This window comes from Corylus avellana, chromosome 1 (genome assembly GCF_965113065.1).
Source record: "Corylus avellana chromosome 1, dhCorAvel1.hap1.2, whole genome shotgun sequence".
Lineage (NCBI taxonomy): Eukaryota > Viridiplantae > Streptophyta > Magnoliopsida > Fagales > Betulaceae > Corylus > Corylus avellana.
Window position 1 is genome coordinate 2,889,940 of NC_142490.1, and position 18,696 is coordinate 2,908,635.

The following is an 18,696-nucleotide window of genomic DNA, read 5'->3' on the forward strand; positions in this document are numbered from 1 at the left end:
CAAGGCAGAAAACGAACCACCAGCTACCTAGAAACTGCAGAAAATAGCAACAAAAAAAGGGAAATTAAACCAACAAATTTGTAGAAATGTTCCAACTTTGACAAAGAAGATCATTTTCCCCTATTCTTCTGAAAATAACCCCTCCCCAAAATTCTTCTGAAAATAATATTTATATTGATTGTAATTGATAAATCAAATCTCACATAATATATTCTAACACCCATATTTCAGCAGGGTGTCAGTTATCCACCCACATCACATGTGAATATTGCTTTTCCCATCCCCTACCTAAAATTTAAGAAAACATTTTGCAATATCTCTCCGCTTAAGATATGCATCCATCTCCTCCTTCACGCTGTTACGTACTTCTATTCCTAATATATATCCTCAATAACAAGCAGTTACACGGCGAATAACCTATGTTTTTTCATGAACTACAGCTCGTTTACACATGATCGATCAGTTAAATGGCAAACGAATGAGAAACAAAACTTGAGAGTAATTAAGTGCTTGCTTATACCAAATTATTAACACGTGAAGTATTCACATCTTGGCTCTATATATATAATAATATAATATTATGTTTTTTGTTAACACTGTAAAATGATATGTCCTAGGGCAATTAGCTAGCTAGCTAGCCTTGTCTTGCACAAGGTAATTAACAAATTTAAGGTATATTTTTATGTTCTTCCTCTATAAAAAAATTTTAAACAAAATCTAGAAACAGTTTACTCATTTCATCATTAATATCATATTAAAAATAGATGAGTTAATACAATAAAATGATATTCTAACATGCACGAGACACGTGCAACGGTAAAAGCTTGGGTTGAGAAGTTATGCCAAAGGGTAAAAAAAAAACTTTTATTTTCCTCTGCAGATTTTATGCCATTTATTTGAAACATAATATATATATATATATATATATATGGTATTAATTAATTAAAACCCCATTTGACCAGCTTTACAATATTGGGTAAAAAAACAAAAGTTGGTTTCCGCTGCCGGGATTCGAACCCGGATTTTGCTTAGCCATTTATGTTTGTGCTTCAGCGGATTTGATGAACATTTATTTGAAAAATATGTATTTATATATATAGTCTCAATTAAAACACCACATTTCACCAGCTTTGCCCCAATATTCCTTATTTTATCTAAAAATATTTACATTCTCAAATGATCTCAATGAAATTACATGTAGCCATACGCGCGGACAGTTTCAATATTCTTGTTGAGGTGTTTGGACGGTGCATGCCAATAAAGATAAGGAAGTCTCATTTCACATGTTTTTTTATTCCTCCCCTTCTAGAAGAACAAGAGGATAAAGCCTACTTCGGAAAAGAGAAAATGATGTAATGAAAGAATAATTACTTTATTTTGTTTTCTATCTTTGCGGAAAGTGATATTGTCCAATTTTTTTATGCGTACTATGGAGCTTGTTGTTCATGCTTTCAGTACAAAACATAAGCAATGGATCAAAACTTGACGTTAATTATATATATTATCTTGTTTTAAGACTACTAAACTATTCGATGATTTTTTGTTGTTTTATGTTTTGTCCGGGACCGTATTTTTTGCAGGTGTTTTCAGCTCATCTGGGTGTAGAAATTATTGATTAATTGCTTTGCAATTGCAGACAAAAACCCATGTGAGCCCAGTTTAGAAGTCAATATAGGCTTGGCTTTAGAACATGACCTGCGGGAAGTAGTCTACAAAGGCTGCTGACTGCTGTGCTGATCCATCGGACTTGCTTAGACTAGAGAGTCCACTTCTACAACCCATGACTTTTGAGACAAAGGATTTGACTGTTCCAGTCTCCAGACAAAGCAACATTAATGTGGAGTTAATCTTTCGGTAGGTTTTTGCTATTGATTCTTGGGAACGTGGCTGAAGATAATTGATGCTTTGATGCATGATGCTTTTGAGTTTTTGACCACCGAGCTTGAATTTAAAATAGGAACCAAATGGGCTATGTTAGCTCAACTACTTTTGCTTTTGCCATCTGAATTTTCTAATGACAGAGACACCAAGATTCAGATGTGAGATGATCGAGACCGTGAATATGATAAACAGCTAGGCTGCTGGCTGCTTCCAAGGTTGTTGTTTGGCACTGAAAATTTTTCAGTGGAAAAGTGCTTATTGTTAGAGCTAATGGGATTTTATCTTTTATCAAATTATTCCTTAAAATTCAAAATCAATCAATTAAGTTGATCCATCGAACTTAAATGCGTTATCAAATCAATTCCGGCCTTCATCTCATATTCGCTAAATCTTTTGATTAAATGTCACATGATCATATCCAATAATATTGTAACACATGTATATGGTATGACAATCAACTTTGTCACCATAAATTATTAATGATGCAAACAATGCATGTTTGGTATGCAAAACAGACAATTGAAAGGAAATGACTATTTCTAGTTATTTTTTTATTTGATTGTGCATCATTCCAGGGGAACAACTATTCTCCTAAATAGAGAAATATCTATTTTTAAAAAAATAAGAAGAATAGCTATTATTAGAGGAATATAATGAAGGTTCCAAAAATCTTTCTTTTCTTTTCTTTTTTTTTTAATATCTACTTAATATTCAATGGGGTGGTTGGCAAAACAGTAGAGGCGGCACGACCACCCCTAATGCCAATTAAGACTACTTCACATGCATGCTCATCGGGGATAGTTTTGTCCACTCTCACTGCTAAGGTGGTGCAACTATCCAATGTCTTCTACTGGGATGGTTGAACACCAATAGAATATTCATAAGAGATTTATATATATAAAATCGTAGGTAGTTTGTAATTTTGTTTCAATTTCAGTGAGTATATATATTTTGTTACTAAACAAAAAAATATAAATAATCATTACATTAATTCCAACTTCTTTTATATATATATATATATATATATTCGGATATTCCAAATGGAATGACCCTTCCATGTACCAAATATCTCTTAAAATTGAGATGAGACCATGAAAAACAGCCAGTCAGCTTGCAAGCTTATTGCTTGTCACGGAAAACTCTAGTACTATGCATACTTATTTATTAACGATCAATTCAAATTATTTCATCATCTTGCTTCACTTGGTTAGGAGGGAAGTTTCATACTAAAATACTCCTATATATATATATATATATACTGGCTATAGTCAACATTTCGAAGGTGTATAATTGTATTACAAATTTAAAAGTGTTAAATTATACATAGACTATTTCTTATTGGAAAACAGTTACTGTTAGGCGGTGAAATATATCCTTGTTCTGAGTACTCCACTTTATTACTCTTTTAGCATGCCTCAATCAACTACCTAATTCTCATCACCCCCACTAAAAGATAAAGATTAAATAAATAAATAAAAATATTAAAAAGAAAAAAAAAAAAGATAGAAAGTATCAGGTTCTATGATGCATAAGTTCTGCAATTTGACTGCTAGTTTACCGAATATCATTCGCTATTTAGTCTTGACCATGAACAATGAACACAACCAATTAGTTTATGTTAATCAAACTTCTTAGCTGGAGTCATTATCCATCAGTATATAGATATCAATATGATGCTATATATTCTTCGTGGGACCATGAATTCATGCACATAATATAGTATGCTTGAACCCACAAAATATAAAATAATTAAAATAGAAGGTAAATTATGGAATTAAATTGGAACCTATAATCTGCTATGACACCTTAAAATACAAAACCAGTTTTCAAATGACATTTAAAAAAAAAAAAAAAAATCAAAGCAAATTACCTAACATACCAAAATCTTTATTAATATAAATTGATATTTATAAAAGCATTTTCAAAGGTTTAAATCTTTCTTCTGGAAACTTGTGGTTACAGACTTTTCCATGGCTCTATGCATTTTGATGGGCATGGGAACCAGGAAGTCGCCTTCATAACTTCCATACAATTCAATACACTTGGACAGAAGCCTCGGGGAGCATCAAGTGGGACAGATTTTCGGCCACGGAGGGCCAGAGTAGAAACTTTTGCATTTTTCATGCTTCAGTAGTCAACACGTTCCAGAATTCCAGTTCCGCCATAAAATAAAATAAATAAATAAAATAAAACCCATCAAATAACTATTTTATAGTTAAAATTAAATATCATATTTCTTTTGTATTATACACCAAACATGCATTTTTCTTGCTCTATCATTGGTTCCCATGCCCTAAAATCTAATAATTTCCCACTCACAGTTGTAATCTCACGCATGCCCTCCTCCTCCTCCTGGAAATAAGCTCTTGCCATTCTCCTGGTCCTGGGCATTAAAGTCCTTTCCACACTCGGACTAAGCACAACCAACTCACTTTTTTTGGCATTTTCTCCTAAAAAGCCAAAACGCATCACGTTTATCTTGATTAACCAGCAATTATATCACTCTAATCACCCACTCCCCACCCCCATTCGCACAATATCCCAAAAGATGAAGCTATTAATCCCCTTCCTTTTTGATTAGCAGCAGCTCTTTCCATGTGAACCTCTTGAAACTGTAACCTCCATTTAAATCCTGGGCCTGACCGCCTAGTACTTGTCGCCATCTCCATTTCCCAACCGTTACTCTCTTTCTTTCTCCCTCTCCCTCTCTCTCTCTCTCTCTCTCTCTCGCAAGCACAGAAGCCCTACAAAACAACATGTCCAATGATTCTCATTAGCAGAAGATTTCTTTTACTTTGTATTTTAAGATGAAAAATCTGAAGCAGAAAACCATTCCGTTTCTGTTTTTCCTGTTGCTGCACTGTTCTACTCTGGCGCTATGTCTTAGAGGAGACTCCGAGATTTTGGTTCGGGTCAAGAATGCCCGGCTGGACGACCCAAATGGCAGCCTCAACGACTGGGTTTCAAACGGTGACAGTAATTCCTGCAACTGGACCGGCGTCACTTGTGACTCTCAGAAACACTCGATTATTTCCATTGACCTATCCGGGTTGGATATCTACGGTGGGTTTCCGTATGATTTCTGTCGGATTCGGACCCTCCAAAACCTCTCTCTCGGCAACAGTTTCTTCAACGGTACTCTCTCCTCTCAGCCCTTGTCTCTCTGCTCACACCTTCGCTTGCTGAACCTCTCCCTTAACTACTTCGTCGGAGAGGTGCCGGAATTCTCGCCGGATTTCACAGAACTAGAAGTACTTGACCTATCCTCGAACAATTTCACTGGGAATATTCCGGTGAGCTTTGGCCGGTTCCAGGCGCTGAGAGTGCTCTCCCTGAGTAACAACTGTCTCAATGGCTCGATCCCTTCCTTCTTAGGCAATCTCAGTGAGTTGACCAGGTTCGAACTCGCTTACAATCAATTCAAGCCCGGTCCCTTGCCTCCAGAGATCGGAAACCTAACCAAGCTTGAGAATTTATTTCTTCCACGATCGTACCTCGTCGGACACATACCAGACTCGATCGGAAAACTCGTTGAGCTAAAAAACCTAGACTTGTCCTCCAATTCTCTTTCCGGTGAAATTCCTAGCAGCATCGGCGGATTGAAAAGAGTAGAACAAATCGAGCTCTACGATAACCAATTGTCTGGTGGATTGCCCGAAAGCATAGGGAATCTGAGCTCTTTGCTCAGAATAGACGTCTCTCAAAACATTCTCACCGGTAAATTGCCGGAAAAGATCGCGGCAATGCCTCTTGATTCTCTGAATCTCAACGACAACTTTTTCGAAGGTGAAGTTCCGGAGGTTTTAGCTTCGAATGCGTATCTGCAACAGTTGAAGCTCTTCAACAACAGCTTTTCCGGGAAACTACCGGAAAATCTAGGCAAAAATTCGGCCTTGGTGGAATTTGATGTTTCTACCAATAATTTCAATGGTGAATTGCCCAAGTACCTCTGCGACAGAAGGAAGCTTCAGATTCTAATCGCATTCAACAACCACTTCTCTGGAAGCTTACCTGAGTCGTACAGTGAATGCGATTCTCTCAATTATGTGAGGATTAGAAACAACCAACTTTCTGGTGTAGTGCCGGACGGTTTTTGGAGTCTATCACAGCTTTCGTTTCTTGAAATGCAAGATAATAGACTCGAAGGCTCAATTTCTCCATTGATTTCCAGTGCTCGTGGGCTCACTACGATCTTGATCTCTGGTAATGAGTTTACTGGCGAAATCCCGGCGAATATTTGCGAACTACATAATCTGTCAGTGATCGATGTGAGTAGAAACCATTTTTCCGGCGAGCTTCCGACGTGTATAACGGGATTGAAGAAGTTACTGAATCTCAGAATGCAGGAGAACTCGTTCTCCGGGGAGATTCCTAGTTCGGTGGATTCGTGGACCGAGTTGAACGAGCTTAACCTATCGAGAAACCGATTCTACGGGACTATTCCGCCTGGACTCGGGGATTTACCGGTGTTAAAGTATCTGGATCTCTCCGGAAACTCGCTTACTGGGGAGATTCCGGCTGAAATTACGAAGCTGAAGCTGAACTTGTTCAACGTCTCCGACAACAAACTGTACGGTAAGGTACCTGTGGGTTTCGACAACGAGTTGTACCTCTCGAGTCTTTTGGGTAACCCGGGTCTCTGTAGCCCGTATTTGAAGCCCCTGCCCCGATGTTCGAGTCCCAGACCCAGGCGCAACACTTGGTATCTTGCAGTTGTTCTAAGTCTCTGCGTAATTCTTCTGCTGGGGTCTCTGTTTTGGTTCTTCAAATCGAAATACCAAGCATTTGGTCGCAAACCCAAACGCGCATGGAAGGTCGTCTCATTCCAAAGGGTCGGGTTAATTGAGGAAGACATTCTCTTATCTTTAAAAGAAGAAAACTTGATCGGAGCGGGTGGGACGGGTCGGGTCTACAGGGTGAGGCTCAAAACGGGTGAGATTGTAGCAGTTAAGAGACTCTGGGGAGATACCCAGAACCCGGATTCGAAAGTGGTGTTCAAATCCGAGGTTGAGTCGTTGGGTCGGATCCGCCACCGTAACGTTTTAAGGTTGCTGTCCAGTTGCAGCGGCGACGATCGGAGAATTTTGGTGTTCGAGTACATGGAGAATGGGAGCTTGGGTGACGTGTTGCACGGAGAGAAGGGTGGAGGTTTATTGGACTGGCCCAGGCGGTTCACTATAGCACTGGGCGCGGCTCAGGGGCTGGCGTATCTGCACCACGATTGCTCGCCGGCTATCGTGCACCGGGACGTGAAGAGTAACAATATACTGTTGGACGAGGAGTATTTGCCACGTGTGGCGGACTTTGGGCTGGCTAAGACGCTGAAGCGTGACGTGGGGGAGTGTCCGGGTGCCATGTCGCGCGTTGCTGGGTCGTGTGGCTACATTGCGCCAGGTTAGTCCAGTTCTCGTACTTCTTGACACTTTTTTAAACGATTGCTATTGAATAAGCTTGTATAACATGATCCCTTGTGTTAAAATGACTTGGATTTTTGGCAATTTGCTATTAAGTTGCTAGCAAAGAATGAATTGCAAAATATGACCCTAGTCCTAGATAACTTTTTACGGTCAACAAAAGTGGAAGATTGATGTAAATTTAAAGTTCTATCTCTCTTTTAGCATAAGAGAGACTTGGGTGCACCTGTTGTACAAAAGTTATTTTTTGTTGCACCAATAAGAAGATTTATCAGCCAATTTTATGAGACTTATACTTAAAATAAAAGCTGAACCACACCAAATTATATTGATAAAATAAAAAATTAATTTTTTTTTTAAAAAAAAAATACAAAACAAAATTGAAGGAGTGGCTGGCAACCCCTCCCCAACTTGGGGTGGTTGACTGCCAACCCTCGGCCTAGGGGTGGCCACACAGCTACTCCCATGGCCTGGGGGTGGCTCGCCGACCACCCCATAGGCCATGGGAGTGGCCGGCGAGCCACCCCAGGCCATGGGAGTGGCTGGTGAGCTGGGGTTGGCGGCCAGCCACCCCATGGCCTGAGGGTGGCCACACGGCCACCCGTAGGCCTAGGGGTGACCGGCCACCCCAAGTGGGGGGAGGGGTGGCCAGCTAGCCATCCCTTCAATTCTAATTTTTTTTTTAAAAAAAAAAAAAAATTAATTTTTTATTTCATATGTGATATAATATTGTGTAGTTAAGTTTTTTTTTTTTAAACTTAAGTTTGGCTTAATTGTCACAAAAAACGGAGGGAGGGGGATTGAGGTAGGCTATGGTCCCCCCCCCCAAAATAAGGAAAAAAAAATTATAAGTAAAAAATAATAATAATAATAATAATAAAGTAAAGTTTTAAGTTTAGTCATTTGGCCCCCTAAAAAAAAAATTGTCCTTATTTTTAGATTTTTTGGCCATATCCAATAAAAACTTTTGGCCTTATTCTTAATTTTTTTGGGCCAGACGCATTAAGTTTTTTATTTTATTTTTGGTCCTTACTTTCAAATGTCCCTTTTTTTGTCCTTATTTTTAAATGCTCACTTTTTTTTTTGCCCTTACGGTAGTCTTTAGTTCATAAAAAATAACAAAAATAATTTTTTTAATAAAAAATTTCTAAAAAACCAAAAAAAAATAAAAATAAAAATTGGCTAATCCTCTCCCATAAAATTTCCTGGCTCTGTCCCTAGTTTTCATCTTCTGATTGGTTGTACAAAACTCATATTTAACGTAAAGCATGCAAATGCCTTTTTCATACTCGTTTGAATTTGAATGCAATATAGTTTGGCTTCTGTACTACTTTCTACCAATGCAGAATATGGTTACACTTTAAGAGTGACAGAGAAGAGTGATGTCTATAGCTTTGGTGTGGTGTTGTTGGAATTGATTACGGGTAAGAGGCCAAACGACGACTCCTTTGGTGACAACAAGGACATAGTGAAGTGGGTTTCGGAGATCGTTTTGTCGTCTCCGACAGAAGGAAGCGACAATGGCATCGGTTGTTGCGGAGATCTAGACCAGCTTGTAGACCCTAGAATGGACCCATCTTCATGCGATTACGAGGAGATTGGGAAGGTTTTGGATGTGGCCCGTCTTTGCACCTCAGCATTCCCCATTAACAGGCCCTCCATGCGAAAAGTGGTTGAATTGCTCAAGGACAATAAACTCTCTTCCAAAATGATCCTACAGTAACACAGTACTTCTTGTGGCGCTCAAGTTATGTCTTCACAGTTGTGCTAATATGGCACTCGTTTGCGGGTTAATGTATATACCACATGGAAATTAGTGAATGTGGATTGTCAGAGTTTTGGTTCTAGTTTTATGCACAGAATTTGCAAAATTTATGCTAGAAGTCTTATCTACTATCAAGTTAAGAATTGAATAAGCGCCACAAGACAATTACATAGATCTTACGGCGTCTTCTCATGAATGTTTCTTTGAAACAAAGTCATTGCAGGTCGCATCCTGCCATAATGCGCTGCATTTCTTTTCTTTTCCTTCTATCTTTTTTCCCCATCACATTAATTGCTTAGCTTAGAAGTAAAGGGTTCATGTTGTGCAGATCCTTATCCTGTGCAGACTACCTGACTCGCAAATTGTTTGACCTACTATGGATTAGAGGACATTAGATGGTTAATTCCTTCTCAATGCAATCTTTTGAGATTTTTTTTTTTAATTGTTCTTAAAGATAAAAGTAAGAAAACTCAACGATAACAACTCTTTGTAATTTGTCCCCTTCCCTCCCTTGAAATGGCTTGAATACGAAGAAAACAAACAAGCAGAAAATACACTATTCAGTAACGTCCATTTATAATTTTAAACACAACTTTAGGAATTAGTACAGTAGAAAGTTTAGCATCGGGACGGCTGAGCTGTATAGCCTGTATGCCTCAACTTGACTTTTTCTTCTTTCCCGAGTTAGACGGGGCAGACACGTGTAATGTAGTAACCAAGATTGATCATCGGTCTGTATTGGGCCATTGTCCAAAACCAAACAGAACATTGCCTCGTCGTTCGCCGCATCTTTTGATAATTAAACGGTGTCGTTGCTTTGGCCCCTGATGCGGGCAAAGCAATTCAAATCTCAAATGATCGACCGTGAAAAAGGGACAAAGCGCGGTTAAATTTAGGGCGGTTGAGTCTGGCCAATAAGGATTAACCACGTGCACCCGCGCGTAACCACGTGCACCCCCGCGTAACCACGGTTCGCTAACCGCGGTTAAACTCATTCCGATTCTCTCTCCGTCGCAAATAAATCTCCAGGCGAGAAATCAGTTCAGAGACACAACATTGTCGCAAACGAGAGGCGTCTTGATAAACGCATTTCTCTCGCATTCTCTCTAGCTTCTCGTCGATTCCTTTTAGTGTTTTTCAGCGAAAATGAGAGAGTGCATCTCGATCCACATCGGCCAGGCCGGCATTCAGGTCGGCAATGCGTGCTGGGAACTTTACTGCCTCGAGCACGGCATTCAGGTACTCTTCTGATTCTCTGAGTCCTCTCACTTAAGTTTTGGTGCTTAATGTGATGCAAATCGATATATTTTTGCCTGATCCTGGTTAGATGCTCAGATTTGCGACACATTTTGTTGACATTTTGCTAGATCTAGGGGGTTCTCTGCTCTTTTTGTTCAGATCTAGTAAAGACATTGAATCTAAGGGAATTATTTTGTTGTATTCCAGACTGATACCTATCCAAGCCATTTCAAGAGTAAAATGTGACGTAATAACAAATTAACGAAACTAGTTGTTACAGATAATGTCTTGTTATTGCATATAAATATTTAAATCGTGACAGATCTGGCGAACATCAACTTGGTAAGATGAAGTGGTATAATAATTGAAAAATAAAAGCATTCAGGAGTAGACATTGATGCTAGGATTTTGCATTATGTTTCTGGTACTTAGATCCATCGAGAAATGCTAGAAAAAGGACTATAGTACTCTTTGTCTTCTCCCAAATTTGATATGACTTTTAAAATTACTCGTACATCAAATTTCAATAATAATCAACTAAAATTTAATGATGATTTAAAAGCCCTATCATATTTGGGAGGAAAGTGGAAACAAAGTGGATTCTAGCCCTCCTTCTAGCATTACTCAAATCCATAAATAGAAAAAAATAATAATAATAATTGATTGTTCTAGAAGAAATGAGACAAAAGATACAATAGAGTCGGTTGTCACTCTACTGTTCCCTTTTTTTTTTTTTTTTTTTTTGTGATGGGACTTAAAAGGTAAAAATTGTTTTCTTGTGGAGGCCACATTGGATTGTGTGTTTTGTGATTTTGAGAAGTGTTTTGTATTTTGAGTAGTTTGTTTTTATATTTGTCTTGGGAACATAAATCAAAAAGAATAACAATCCTGGCCTGTCATTTTTAGGCTTGACAATCTGAAAGTTAGAACTTTGAAATTTTGGTGAGTGTATTCACAAAATTAGAAGTATAATTTGATTTGAATTTCTTTATAAAAAAAGCATTTATGGAATTTATACAATGGTTCTTTTTGATTCCTTGCTAAGTGGATCTCCTGAAACTTTATTCGAGTTCTTTTTAATCAATGGTTTGAGAGCAGTGTATTCAATTGCAATGACAGATTTCATTTGATCTGATTTCTAATTATTAAATCTGATTTTCATTCATCCTAAATAGTAAGCGTCTGAATTTATTCTTAGAGGAGACTTTTATTTAATTCTATTTTGTTTCACAGCCTGATGGCCAGATGCCAAGTGACAAGACCGTTGGGGGAGGTGATGATGCTTTCAACACCTTCTTCAGCGAAACTGGTGCAGGGAAGCATGTCCCCCGTGCAGTTTTTGTAGATCTAGAGCCCACTGTCATTGATGAAGTTAGGACTGGAACATACCGGCAACTCTTTCACCCTGAACAGCTTATCAGTGGCAAGGAAGATGCTGCTAACAATTTTGCTCGTGGCCACTACACCAGTAATTCTTTCTCACTTCATCTATTTTTTTACCCCTGTTTCATATCAACTGCTTACATGTCTTATTTGTTTCAGTTGGGAAAGAGATCGTCGATCTTTGTTTGGATCGCATCCGAAAGCTTGCTGACAACTGCACTGGTCTGCAAGGGTTCCTGGTTTTCAATGCTGTGGGTGGGGGCACGGGTTCTGGCCTTGGCTCCCTTCTACTGGAACGACTTTCAGTGGACTATGGCAAAAAGTCAAAGCTTGGGTTCACCGTGTATCCCTCGCCGCAGGTTTCTACCTCTGTTGTTGAGCCCTACAATAGTGTCCTCTCTACCCACTCCCTTCTGGAACACACTGACGTTGCTGTGCTGCTTGACAATGAAGCCATCTATGACATCTGCAGGCGCTCCCTTGACATTGAGCGCCCCACCTACACTAATCTTAACCGATTGGTTTCTCAGGTATTGCTCATCTTTCTCTTTGAATCCAACGTACAATTCTTTTATCTTATTATACGAATGCTTATTCTAATTATATGCATTTGTTGTTTGTTTCAGGTGATATCATCACTAACTGCTTCTCTGAGGTTTGATGGTGCCTTGAATGTCGATGTGACTGAGTTCCAAACTAACCTGGTCCCATACCCTAGGATTCACTTCATGCTTTCATCTTATGCTCCTGTCATCTCAGCTGAGAAGGCCTACCATGAGCAGCTATCAGTTGCAGAGATCACCAACAGTGCATTTGAGCCTTCATCCATGATGGCTAAGTGCGACCCTCGCCATGGCAAGTACATGGCATGCTGTCTGATGTACAGAGGAGATGTAGTGCCCAAGGATGTGAACGCAGCTGTGGCCACCATAAAGACCAAGCGCACCATCCAATTTGTTGACTGGTGCCCTACTGGATTCAAGTGTGGTATCAACTACCAGCCACCAACTGTTGTTCCTGGTGGTGATCTTGCCAAGGTTCAGAGGGCAGTGTGCATGATCTCAAACTCCACCAGTGTTGCCGAAGTGTTCTCACGCATTGACCACAAGTTTGACCTTATGTATGCAAAGAGGGCATTCGTTCACTGGTATGTGGGTGAGGGTATGGAAGAAGGTGAATTCTCTGAGGCCCGTGAGGACCTTGCCGCCCTGGAGAAAGATTATGAGGAGGTTGGTGCTGAGGCAGGTGATGACGAGGAAGGCGACGAGGGAGATGAGTACTGAGAATGAATGCTTGTTTAGTTACTTGCTTTCTAATGCTTCAGTTCTGTGGTGATGACTTGTGTTTTTCCTTTCCAAACTGTTGGCTTTTTCTAGTTCTAGTTGCCCTGGATTCTATTTGCTATTTCACTCAGCGTGAAACAGTCATGTTCGTTGTTTGGTTTACTACTGTAATGACATCAATATGGCCTTTGTTATAATAAGCTATGAGTTTTCTTTGCTATTTCCCTAGATTGATTTTTGGAAAGAACCAGCAGGCTAAGAAAAAAGATGCTTTTGTTAATAGAGCTCGGTAAATGATAGGCGGGAATGACAGAGCATCCGGTTAAAAACCAGCCCACCCGTCATATCTGCCCACCCGCAAGGGTAATGGACGGATTTTCCACCCATTACCCTGGGCGGGTATATAAATAATTTAAAGAAAATTTTTGTCCAATACTTATTGCTGCTGAAAATGTAAACTAAACATCAAAACTGTAAATTGAATGTACTTCATTTATGTTACAAAGTCATTACATACATGAAGACAAACCATTGTCTTTTTACAAAGAACGCTGCATGTGGCAACCACTTAAAGAAATGCTATGGATACTAAATATTTTTATAAAAGGATTAATATGAAAATGATGTGTATAACTTATTTATTGATATTTATAACCTTTTTTTTTTTTATTCGTTATTTTGATCCTCTCGGATAAATAAGCTCTACAATTTAGCATTTCTCACTTAGTTAAGACTTACTTCCACAATTTAGGCAAACCTCAAAAGTTAAAATCTCGTAAGATAATAGTCTATCTTCAGGTAGGGTTCCTCATCACCCACAGCAACCAGTGAGTTGGCAATAGGTGCCCGATCTATTGCGGGAGGCTGCACCTGAGAAGTGGTGTATTTGGGTCCTTATTGGGCCATTTAGTTTATGATCCTATGGGGCCTGTCATCCATCGGCCCAATAGGCCCTTGGCTTGTTGGACTGATATACAGCATGGCATTATGTTGGCTCACGATTGGCTTAAAGGCTCAACCAACCTGATCCCACCGATAGGTTCACGACTACCTTAATCTCTTCGCAAAGTACACGTGCAGGTACATTATCAGAGGCATCGGGAAATGGGACAAATTTGTTTGTGCATCTTGTTCCCGGAAACAAAATGGACTTTTGACCAGAGACGGAAAATAGAGGTGGAGGGTGGTCTTCCACGCACCAAGACGTTCCTTTCTATACCCTTGCTCCCTCCCTCCACCATCCCTCTTCTTCATCTCCTACATATTTTTTAAATTAATCTTTATAGATCCTCCCTCCATTACAAATGCTACTACTTTATGTAAATCCTATTCCTGGTATACAATTTTTTTTTTTCTTTTTTTAGAATCGCATATTTTAAATACATATGTCAATTTAATAAATTGAATGAGAAAAAAATTGTACTCACACAATTTAAAAAGATAATTTATGCTTATAATTAAGCAGTTAAACTCACGAGGCACTACTTGTGTTATAAAGAACTACTTTATTAGTTTGTTTGCTAGATTCATTATTAATAAATGGTTAGTTTTCATTTTTTATTCATCTCTTATTTATTTTTGTACAAGAGATGAGCAAATTCATAATTAAATTTGTATGACACATGTGAGTCCTACAAGTTTAATAATAAGGCTTTTTTTTTTTCTTTTTTTTTTTTTTTTTTTTTTTTTTGTAAATGCTATAGTGCAATAAAATGACTATTTTTTGCCCATAAAAGTCCTAAAGGGGAAGAGGCTATAAGCCCGATCAGTAGTTGTTGTGGCTCCACCCATTGATGGAGCCTAAGACATTTTTGTCAGCCATAACTTTTATGGGCAAAAAATAATATTTTTATTGTACTAGAACATATCTCTTAAGAAAAATGAGTGGTTAAGGATATTATATAGTTTTTTTTTTTTAAAAAAAAAAAAAATCTTCCAAACTAATATGTTAGTTTGCGTGTTACCTACTATACTAATCATTAAAATGTGTATTGTCCCATGTTATTTATTACGTTAATTACTAAAATATGAATTGTTTTTTTATATGTCCGCATGTGAGGAGGGAAATGGGAAAGAGATATTATGTAAGTAACATTATTCATTTATAAATGAATTATAATATCCCAAACCATTTTTAATATGGATTGTTAAATTTTTATATATATAAAAATTGTAGTAAATGAATCATAGTACAGTAATATATATATATATATATATATATATATATATATATAAAAGATGCAGAAAATAAAATTGTGCTCCTCATACATCATTGTTACCAGCCTATCATATAAAAATGAGAAATGTTAAAGGTTAATAAGTTCTTCATATTTAGTTTATATTATCTTACAAATTTAATAGATTAATTATTAAATTTATAGTGTTTCTCATTAAATTATGTAAAATTTACTTAAATTTATAAATTTAATAATTAATTTATAAAATAAAATGGATCAGGAGAAAAATATTGATAATATCTATAAAAATCTCCCAGGCGTTTAATGCAAGTGACCGTATGACGTGCAATCCTGAGACAGCAAATGGGGCAGCACTGCCAGCACATTAGTGGTATTCTTTTGTTCTCCTTCTTGGTTTTCTCTTATTTTCTCATATAGCTGGTTGCAACAAACAGGAGACAGGCCTGCAACAACAAGAAAAAGCTGCAAAAGATTCCGTCACATTCTCTGGGGGTTGAAATAAGACATTCGAGCTCTTTTTCCTGGTTCTTTAATATGCTATTCCCACTCTCTCTCGCCTAGATGAATACTATAGCACTACTGCTACAGCTGTGACTTTACTCTTCACCCACCAAAATATAGGCAAACTTTTTGGGTCATGGAAAAGAGGAAGAAGGATCAAACCCTTGCTTGCTCTGCTACTCAAGAACCTGAGACAAGTGGGCTCTTGGTACGAAACATTTTCATTCTCTTCTCTTCCCCTGCTTTGTTTTCATAAAAGGGTTTGTTATTTTTCTTATTTAATCCCAGATTATGCTAAACATTTTCTTTTCTGGTTCCATCTGCTAATTCTTCCCCATTTCCATTTTTACCCACAATGACTGATCTTTCTTTTTTCCTTTTATCACATTGTGCGTTTTGGTATTCAGTAGTATAAATTGCCCTAAAAAAATCTAGAAAAATGTTGTCTTGCAAGGGTTCTGTCATCGTTCTCAATTGAAAATGGTACACGGCATGCTATTTATTTGTAATTCACCACATATCTGAGCATTGATTATTATAGACAAAGAAATCATCTCCAGTTCCATTGTTTAGAAGTGCATTAATATCTTACTTACATTTTGGACACTGAAAGATGCTTTATGCTTATATTTTTCTGTGGCTGGAAAATGTTTTTAAACCCTTATGTAGATATCTTTATTGAACTGGATTTTTTAGTTAATATTGCTTCATATAATGTATTAAAATGTGTATGATCATGAACAGACCAACGAAGACCAAGGCCAACCCAATGTTTCACTTGTGACAAAAACTAACAGAACTGGTAGCCCTTCGGATGGCAATGCATTTTCCCTTAATCAGCAGCACCCCCCAGTTGTACAATGGCCATACACAGCTCAACATGCTGTGGAGCAGCCCCCCTTAATCTCTAAACCCTGTATTCCCACTCAATCACTCTCACCTATCATCCTAAACCAATGGCAGCAATTATCACATCTTCAACAAAATCCCGCTGGCCACCAGGACCAGCTTGGACAGCCACCACATTTTGTTCAACCAACAGTACCATTTTGGCTGCCCCAGCGGCCGGTTTACCCATTCCCTGGAGTGAATGCTGCACCCACTATTCAGCCGTTCGCTCCCCTTGGAACAACTGATAGTGGCTGGCAAACTCCTGGTGCTCTAGGAGGAGGAACTTCATCAAAAAACCAACCCCAGATTCCCAATTTCTGTTATCAAGTTGGATACACGCATCCAGGCTTTCCAGGTACATGTGCAATTTCAGTCTTTTTTTATGCTATATGTTGGGCTTTATTAACATCTTAAGCCATATCTGACCATGTGATTTGGGTAAATTTTGCTCTACATGCACACATATATAAAGCGAATAGAATGGGAATAAATTGATCAATAGTCAACAATTCAGGAATGATTTGCAATATACAGAGTATTCGTGCTTCTTCTTGAACTAGTCCAGCTTATGCAGCAGAGTTTTCAGATAATTGTTTAACGGATTGCCGCTGTTATATGAATGTATGAAGGAAGCGATTTTCCTGTTTACAGGTCCTTGGGATCACTCATCTTGGTGGGGTCAAGCACAACAATCACAATCTCCTTCCACTTATGCTTTCCCAGGAGCATATGGCTTCTTTTCTTTACAACCTCCCCCGATGCCTAGCTGTGCAGCATCCCTTGGACAACAATTCTTTCAAAGAGGAATAATCAGGCCTCCAGCAAAACTTTCTCAGAAGCATCAACAACTCTGGGATGCTCAAGTATGAGGTTTTTTCTACAACTTCTATGATGTTTAGTATAATCTCATAAATTTTCTGATTGTGAGTAAATAAGCTGGATTTTCTGTTGTGATGTTGCAGTCCGCAGAGAATGTTCAGCTATGGAATGTAATTAATCTCTTGCAATCAGAAATAGCTGATTACAAGAATCGGTTAATGAAGCTCGAAGCAGAAGTCTCGTCTCTGAAACCAACAGTGGAAGAGGCCAATGCACAAGTTATTGCGTTTGGTTCTGCTGGGAAACCATCAAAGAGAGGGAGATCAAAGAGACCATCAGTCAATACATTAACTTCTCCGAGTGAGTCTCATCCCCGAGCTCGAGGAAGAAAGCATCCACCTGCTCAAGCTCAATCTGAGAGTAAAACGCTTATTTTTGAGAAAGTTATCCTTAATAAGGTGGAAGATAAACAAAAAGCATCTCACTCCACTGCCACAATGGAGCAAGAAAACATTGAAGAGATCTCGAATATCTTGACACCTCACTCTAGTGGCAACATGGAGATCAATGGAAACAATCTGATGATGCCTGCGTATCACAATCAAGTTCATCAGCAATTTACTGGAGTCCAAATTGGTGGATTTGGTCTTAATTCCTCTTCAGAATTGAACAGTATCGATGAAAAGGTCAAGAAGTTGAAAACTGGCTATTCAATTCTGTCTCAGCAAGCCAAGGGGATGAATAACAAGGGCGCTTCCACCATTTATATGGGAGCCACGGTTAATGGGAGTCTTGGGTGGCATCCTAATATCACCTCTGAAGACTGTGGAAGAAATTTGATAAACATGGGTTCTCAGGGTTTCTACAATGATGGCAATATAATAAGACAAGAAGGAAAGATCATTCCTGGATGGGGTTATGTAAATGAAGAGGATGCTTCTGAAGAGCTTGAAGATGCTGTGGTAGGATCAGCTAAGGATGAAAAAGAGGAGGAAATGGAAGATGATGCCAGTTCAGGAGCCGAAGAAATTGCTCAAAAACAAGATGAGGGTGGCTACAAAATGGATGGTGCAGTAGGAATTAGCCCTAAAGGTCTCCCTCCACATAGTAACTGGTGATAGTTTCCACTTTTCTTGCACTTTTGTCTAGATAGAAAATAGATGTTGGTAATGAAAACTCTGCTCCATTGGGCCAAATTCTTTCTTTAGAAAGAAAGGTTTGCCCAAAATTTTGTACAGGAGTAAGATGATTTAGCTATGCCAAACTTTATACAATTGGAAATGAGTTTATAAATGCTGCTACTGTGTACTTATTCAGTTCTG

At 38.4% G+C, this 18,696-nt stretch overlaps 3 protein-coding genes across 3 annotated transcripts; all 3 read left to right on the top strand.

Moving 5' to 3' along the window:
* Nucleotides 1-4,154: 4,154 nt before the first annotated feature.
* Nucleotides 4,155-9,417, top strand: HSL2 (HAESA-like 2). Its single transcript, XM_059584276.2, has 2 exons — nucleotides 4,155-7,275; nucleotides 8,642-9,417. Exons 1-2 carry the CDS (start codon nucleotides 4,689-4,691, stop codon nucleotides 9,016-9,018), a joined length of 2,964 nt encoding a protein of 987 aa, XP_059440259.2. The 5' UTR covers nucleotides 4,155-4,688; the 3' UTR covers nucleotides 9,019-9,417.
* A 591-nt stretch (nucleotides 9,418-10,008) lies between these two features.
* Nucleotides 10,009-13,185, top strand: LOC132170342 (tubulin alpha-1 chain). The gene is made up of 4 exons (XM_088516020.1): nucleotides 10,009-10,299; nucleotides 11,533-11,767; nucleotides 11,842-12,212; nucleotides 12,309-13,185. The coding sequence occupies exons 1-4, from the start codon at nucleotides 10,207-10,209 to the stop codon at nucleotides 12,963-12,965; spliced, it is 1,356 nt and encodes a 451-aa protein (XP_088372146.1). The 5' UTR covers nucleotides 10,009-10,206; the 3' UTR covers nucleotides 12,966-13,185.
* A 2,411-nt stretch (nucleotides 13,186-15,596) lies between these two features.
* Nucleotides 15,597-18,664, top strand: LOC132172054 (uncharacterized). Its single transcript, XM_059583486.2, has 4 exons — nucleotides 15,597-15,872; nucleotides 16,409-16,910; nucleotides 17,207-17,418; nucleotides 17,518-18,664. Exons 1-4 carry the CDS (start codon nucleotides 15,801-15,803, stop codon nucleotides 18,490-18,492), a joined length of 1,761 nt encoding a protein of 586 aa, XP_059439469.2. The 5' UTR covers nucleotides 15,597-15,800; the 3' UTR covers nucleotides 18,493-18,664.
* Nucleotides 18,665-18,696: the final 32 nt, after the last annotated feature.